At 49.4% G+C, this 6,841-nt stretch overlaps 1 protein-coding gene across 1 annotated transcript; it reads left to right on the top strand.

The window, feature by feature from the left end:
* Positions 1-584: 584 nt before the first annotated feature.
* Positions 585-6,440, top strand: LOC109752755 (uncharacterized). Its single transcript, XM_020311648.3, has 4 exons — positions 585-1,060; positions 4,385-5,843; positions 5,930-6,013; positions 6,115-6,440. Exons 1-4 carry the CDS (start codon positions 662-664, stop codon positions 6,162-6,164), a joined length of 1,992 nt encoding a protein of 663 aa, XP_020167237.1. The 5' UTR covers positions 585-661; the 3' UTR covers positions 6,165-6,440.
* The last annotated feature ends 401 nt before the right edge of the window (positions 6,441-6,841 follow it).

Below are 6,841 nucleotides of genomic sequence, written 5' to 3'. Positions count from 1 at the left end.
TCAAAGTCGCCTTAAAGAAGGGGAACGGCGTCCGGAGCGCCGCCGGCCAAGGGGTTATCCCGATCCAGAGCTCCCCAAACATAAAAACTTTACGGTAAAATTTTAAATTTGATAGTTATTTTAATATATTTTAGGCATTTTCACAATTTATTAAATATTTTTTGAATCTTTCTACTGCAGATGATTTTTTTTCTGAGAGAAACCAGCTGAAAGGAAAATATGCGCAAAAGAAAAGCCGAAAGAAAGAAAAGCCGTCAAGGCGATAGCGAGCGCTACACGCATCGCTGAACTAGGCCGGCCGAACAGGCAGCGGCTTGTGCATTTCGCCCCCATTTCAAATATGGGCTTCCCCGTCGAGCATGTTACACGATGGGTTCCGTCATCAGCCCACTGACATCCCAGCCCGCCCGGACCATGATCTCCAGAACCCGCAGGCCCGAGTGGAAGAAAAGGCGCCAAATGTCGAGCAGCAAAAGCCCGCCGGCCCGCCGCCACATATCTTGCGTTGCCTTGCCGCGCCGGCCGGCCGTGCGGCCACGACACGACCCCGTCCAGGTCAAAACCCCAGCCAGAGGCAAGAGCTCCTCCACACGTCGCACACCATACGTAGTAGTCGCGCGCGCGCCTCGCATCGAAGCGAGCAAGCGCAAACGACGCGCCCATGGCGACGACCACGATGCTGCCGCGCGCCGCGGACCCGCTGTGGGCGCAGGCCGCCGAGCTGGAGCGGCAGTTCGAAGGCTACAAGCGCCGCCTCGCCGAGCGGAGGGACGCCGCCGCAGCCGCCGTCGCGGCCGTGTCCGACCGCCGCCGTCACCCCGACGACGGCGGCGACGGCGATGGAGCGGAGGAGAATGAGGATGAGGAGGAGGTGGGGAGGGGGAGGAGGTACGAGGCCTACGTGCGGCGGCGGGACGAGAAGCTGCGCCAGGGCTGGCTCGCGCGAATGGAGCGCAAAGAGGCCGAGGTCAAGGCCCTCTGGGCGCGCCTCGACGGCGACCGCCACCGCCCCGACAACGGCCATGGCGGGCTCGTCGCCGCCGCCAGCCCCGCCAGAGAGGTACGTAACGAATCATGTAACCCAACGCTTGTATTGATCTTGTTCTCTCTTTTGCCGGTTCGTGTTCCCGAAAGTTAAAAAAACTGACCACCCTTTTCCGTCCACAAAGGATTAAAAACCGATGCTCCAGCTCCATTTTTCCTCGCGCCGTCCATGTCGCTCCGCTCTTTCCGCCGGCGCCCGAATAAGAAACGTTCAAAAACCCATTGCTTTTGCCTCCGAAACCATAGAATTCTAAGCTCATCACGCAATCTCTGGGACAAAAAAGTAGCCAGTGTTCTTCGATCCTTTTGCTAGGCATCGACGACATTCCGGCGGACGCCGCAAGTTTCACGTTCGTTCCTTGTTTGTTTGGTGATGTGTTTGTCTTGCCGATCCTTGTGTTCGTGGGACACCCTTTTTGTGCCTTTCTTGTGATTCCTTAATTAAGATAGGCTTAGTTGAGCTATCGTGTCAGTGCAGTCCTCCGACCGTTCGGGTGAGAGACGTGGCACGCATGTCTTGGTATCCATTGGCCTTTCTGGTCCGAGGTTGCTGTACGCTTGTCACCAAGCCACGGGCACGGGCACGGGTTTTGCATCACGAGCACGATATATGTTCTTCAACTAATTACTTACTGGCCAAATTTAAAGTGAATCTTGGAGAAGGTGTACGCCTCACTTAACCAACAACAGGGATATATTTCTTGATTCGCGAAATCTATATGAGCCAAGAGGCGTCCCAATGGGATTTTGGCCATCTATATAAAGAACGCACAAGCATACATGTACGAATCTTACATTTCATTTGCAAAGATCAGCCCATTAATTGTTTTTTCAAACATTTTAAATATTCTATTGCACAAACATTTGATCCGATCTGGCTTTACCCGTGGGTTCATCTCGATGAGGAATTCAAAACAAGACCCCATCTTGGCATGTTTTGATGGTTTTTTGTCGCCACAAAGTTGCAAGAGTATATATCATCACAGTTGCTATCTTAACAATAAAGAGTTGCCAAAATGATTGTTAATTAACGGGAGAACGATGTTATGCATAGCTAGGGAGTAGGGAGCGAGTATTCTTTTAAAATTTTGGTTAACAACAAAAATTAAGAAACCAAAAATTCAGTTAACCACTAATCCAGTTCGGTGTTCAGTTTACAACGACTATACCGAATATATCCAAGCTTCCTGGGAACGTATCTGGTGCACCAAGGGAATTGGTGCTACCGGTGCACCAGTCCCCGTTGCACATTAAAAAATGTTCAAAAAAGTTTGAACAAAAATTAGTTTATCGACACAGTATCAATGTATGTTGTCACAAACATTTGGATCAAAATTCAAAATAATGCTCAAGATAGAAAAATGACAAATTTGACGTCAATATGCTAATGGGCCAAAACTAAAGCCTAACTTGCGTTATGTACTATTCAGTGTCAAATTTGTTATTTTTTGTCTCTCAGGCAATGTTTCGAATATTGATTTAAATTTTTGTGACAACGTACATTGATGTTGTGTCAACGCGCTTTTTTTTTTGAATTTCTTCGAACATTTTTGAATGTGCAACGGGCGACCGGTGCACTGGTAGCACAAATAGTCCGGGTGCACCAGACACACCCCCCAAGCTTCCTGCCTATTCTACATAACGAGGCGAGGTGGAACTAAATAATAAACCCCATATGTACATACAGACTCACTACAACGACCATCACTATGCACTTTGGGCCTTGCGTGTAGGTGTAGGTGGTCAGGTCGACCCACAGGAGTTGCACTCACGCTGGACACCCTGGAGCAGAACTATTTCATCATAGCGAGGTTGGGCGCGGGACAAGCTCGTTCGGGCTGTTCTTTCGTGCGCTTTTGACTTAACGTAAACTCGGTTTATTTTCGGTTAACAAGTGGTAAAATCAAACCATCAGATATAAGCTTGGTTAGCACACTTAAATACCCAATTCTCCTGTGAGTGCATAAAAAGCAAAAAATCGGTGTTTTTGTTTTGGAACCGGTTTGATCTTCGGTTTTTATGCCCACCCCTAAGTAACACGAAGCAAGTATTTTAGTGCGTATACCGACTTTCAACGATCTGGCAATTAAGTGAGTAATAATCTGGCAAGTAAGTAAGTGATAGTAATTTGACAAGCACCGGCGCCAAAAATGTTATCGAAACATGCAAGGTGTGTTTTGATATGGTTATCTTAACTGGCTGCACTTTGTAGAATTTCATGGGAATTTGATAGTTCTAGCCAATTCTCATCAGGTAGCTTTTGAATTATGTGGTTGGGTAGAGTAGGTGTCCTTGCCTTTGCTTGTCGTACCGTACCTCTCTGGGAAAGTTTTGATTTTCGGTAATCGAAAACTTGAGAGGCCTATAAATATAAATATTGCATGTGTAGGTGTCCATGCCTTTGCTTTTGACCAGATCTCAGTCGACTAGGACTTAACGAAGTCTCAGTCAAGTGACACAACATATAAAAATAAAGAAAAAATAATTTACAAGATTTTTTTACATGGATCTTCAAGTAAGATCTGACGAATTTAACATCGACTGAGACTTTAAGTTACTATCGACTGAGATTTAGCAATTCTGTTTGAATAATCAAAAATTAAGAAACCAAGAAGGGCATGAAGAAGATGCGGCGTAGCTAACCCCTGCTCCAGGAGTGCTCATGGCCATGCCTACTAACACAATGCTTGGTGGGAATATGATGGAGCTCCAGCTCGAGTTAGAGCTCAATGTTGCGGCCAATTTTAACAAGGGGAGAATGTTACAAACACATAAGCGAAATATTGCATGTGGAGGTTTTCTACTAGGTTTAACCTTTAAATTCATTGGAGGTTATTTTCACCAATTAGTTCTGATGCTCATGACTTGCACTTCCTCCGTACTTGAAAATAAGGCCTATAAAATTTGTCTGAAGTCAAATGATGCAAACTTGGACCAAGTTTGCACCAAAAATTACCAATAACCACAATACCAAATTAGTACCACTATATACATAATAAATTATATTTTCGTATTATGTCTATTTAGTTTGTACTTCCTCCGTTCCTAAATATAAGTCTTTGGAGACATTTCACTATGGACCACATACGGAGTAAAATGAATGAACTACACTCTAAAATGCATCTATATACATCCGTATGTGGTCCATAGTGAAATCTCTACAAAGACTTATATTTAGAAACGGAGGGAGTAATTGTTCATAGTTTTTTTTATGAATCTTGCTTCATTTGACTTCAGACAAAATTTACACACCTTCAAGTAGTACTACTAGTTTTCTACCACTCTTTCAGATTAAGAAGCCATATTGTATTTTCTTGTCTAATTCTCTCATTTCGTGCAGCAAAAGCCCCGGAGCATCGAGAAGCCAGCCTCTCCTGCCACGCCAAAATGCATCCCTGCCATGAAGCTCCCGCGTCTCAGGAGCGCCACGGCATCCCCGTCACCGGCGGCGGCCAGCCCGAGGCTACCCTCCAGCCGGCGAGCGTCCCACCTGGAGCCACCCACCACGCCCCGGAAGGAGAACAGGATGCCACCGCCGTCCACCCCCGGGACGCCGAGGCCACTCAAGACGCTGTCGCGGGCCAGGAGCTCGCTCAAGGACACCAGCAAGGAGGAGCGTGGCAGCGTCTCCTCCTCGTCCTCATCCTCCGTAAAGGGGGAGAGCCCGCGGCCGCCGCGCTTCCAGCCACCGCGGTCCAGCTACGACGGCGGCGCGGGTGGCGTGAAGGTGAAGCAGGCCACGGCTCCGGCGTCGAGAAGCGACGCCGATGCCGCCATCGCCGCGGCGCGGAGCCGGTTCCACGAGCAGGTCGTCCTCGCAGAGATCAAGACGGCCGCCGCCGTTTCTCCCGGGCCGCACCGCATAAGGAGATCGGGCAACGGCGTCGCGCGCGTCTCGTCGCCGTCGGTGGCTGTTGGCCGCGGACAGGTCGATTTCTTGACCAGACTAGGAAACAGCGACCGCAACGACGTTCAAACCTCCGAACACTCAGACGCCGGAGCGAAGAACTCTAGCAACAAAGCGGGCGACAATGGCGACGGCGATGTCGCACGATCTGGTGATAAGCTCGGTGACGCGGAGATCACCGGCGACTCCGACACGGAGCCAAGCTACGTGTACGTCAAGAGAGACCACGAACAGGTTGGGGACGAGGAGGCCGCTGAGGTCTTTGAGGACACCATGGCATCGTCACCATCATCGGGGACCATGGCATCATCCCCATCATCAGAGACCATGGCAGCAGCTGAGGAGACTGGCACGAGCGTCAAGGAGAGCTCCGGGTCTGGGTCGCTGTACTCGAACGTGCAGTCTTCGTTCTCCCACGGATCGGAGCTCGACGCCTCGGCCGTCGGCTCCCCGCTCCCCACCCCGCCGCCTTCCGGAGGTGCTCTGTCCACCGAGGAGCTGCTGGAGGCCGACGCGGCAGTGCTGAGGATGAAACGGGAGGAGGCGGATGAGGTGGAGGAGGCCGAGCACCAGAGCATAGTGTTCCTGCCGAGCACCTGCTGCGCCTCGAGGAGCGACGCCGTCCCCGTCGCCGGGATGGCGCAGTCGCCGATGGACGCCGTGGCGGGGCTCAAGAGGTTCCTCACCTTTGGCAAGAAGAGCGGCTTCAACGGCAACGGTGCTGACGGTTCAGCCGCCGCCGCCGTTGTCATCGAGCGCGGGGCGCCTCCAGTTTCTGACGGCACCGCGAGCCAAGGACCGGCGTCAGGTGATCCGATCAACAAGCCGAGAGCGTGCTGGTCGGATGCTGCCTCCGACGATCTTGACAGCAGCTATGTCGTCTCTCCCCACGGTAATTCCTGGGCGCTCTCTGCATATTGTCTACCTCCGACGTGTTCGCCATTTTTCTGATCACCAAGACGCGGCGTGCGCATGCAGTTCGGTCCCTGCAGAGCTTCGTGCCGCTTTCTCCTGCAAGGTCTCAGCTGAAGGAGATGGCTCTGCCTGCAAAATCCCCAAGAGGTTCCGCTGATACAAACTTGGCACACATCATACAATCGCCATAGCCACGGCTTGTTTCCTTCACCAGTTCACTTATGCTCTGTTTTACTTTGTCGTTGCAGTACCTCGATCGTTCTTCTCCTTCTCATCGTTCAAAAACAGAGGGAACTGATGCCGGGAAATTACTGGCGAAGCTGTTGCTCGTGCATTCTATTTACTTTTAGGTTCTTATATTATTGATTCCTCTCGACATTTTGATTTTCTGGTGAATGACTTTGTGAGTTAACAATATTAACCTTAAATAATGTGTAATGCTACCCCTGTTTGTAAATACGTGTCTGTTTTAAAAGTACAATCAGCTTTTCTAACTTTTGATTTCAGATATATTTCAAATTTTATTAAGATTGGCCACGATGAATATTAGCAGTCCTAAAAATAAAAAATAACGAATAAGTTTGCTTAGAAGTGTTCATTGCAAACACACATACCATGTGAAATGCGACAACCAACCTCAATTATCTTTAAATAAAAACAAAAAGTTTAATGATGCATACATTTGTGCTTGCACAAGCAAAGCTTGCAGATGGGTGGAATGATTTTCTTTACCTCGTTCTCATCTCCTCCCGCTAGTGGCATGCTGCATTTGACTAACTCTGATTGTGGCCGTTCACTGTAACCTAATAGGGGGTGGTCGCCACCACCGTGTCTTCCTCTACACTTTCACCTCCCTTCTCAAACTCTGCTCACAAGACATGTAAACGCCTAGGTGCAGTGCTAGCTCTCGCGGCGGGGTCACTTGTTAAAATAGATCAAGCATAAGGACCCTGATAAGTATCTAGCGTGTAGCAC

Source organism: Aegilops tauschii, chromosome 7 (genome assembly GCF_002575655.3).
Source record: "Aegilops tauschii subsp. strangulata cultivar AL8/78 chromosome 7, Aet v6.0, whole genome shotgun sequence".
In the NCBI taxonomy this organism is placed as follows: domain Eukaryota; kingdom Viridiplantae; phylum Streptophyta; class Magnoliopsida; order Poales; family Poaceae; genus Aegilops; species Aegilops tauschii.
This window is presented reverse-complemented; position numbering and strand designations above follow the sequence as displayed.

Excerpts from the sequence above, each read along its gene's own strand:
- LOC109752755 (XM_020311648.3), top strand. The coding sequence starts at position 662 with ATGGCGACGACCACGATGCTGCCGCGCGCCGCGGACCCGCTGTGGGCG. Across the intron at positions 1,061-4,384 it reads CCGCCAGCCCCGCCAGAGAG|CAAAAGCCCCGGAGCATCGA; the intron begins GTACGTAACGAA and ends CATTTCGTGCAG. Across the intron at positions 5,844-5,929 it reads CTATGTCGTCTCTCCCCACG|TTCGGTCCCTGCAGAGCTTC; the intron begins GTAATTCCTGGG and ends GTGCGCATGCAG.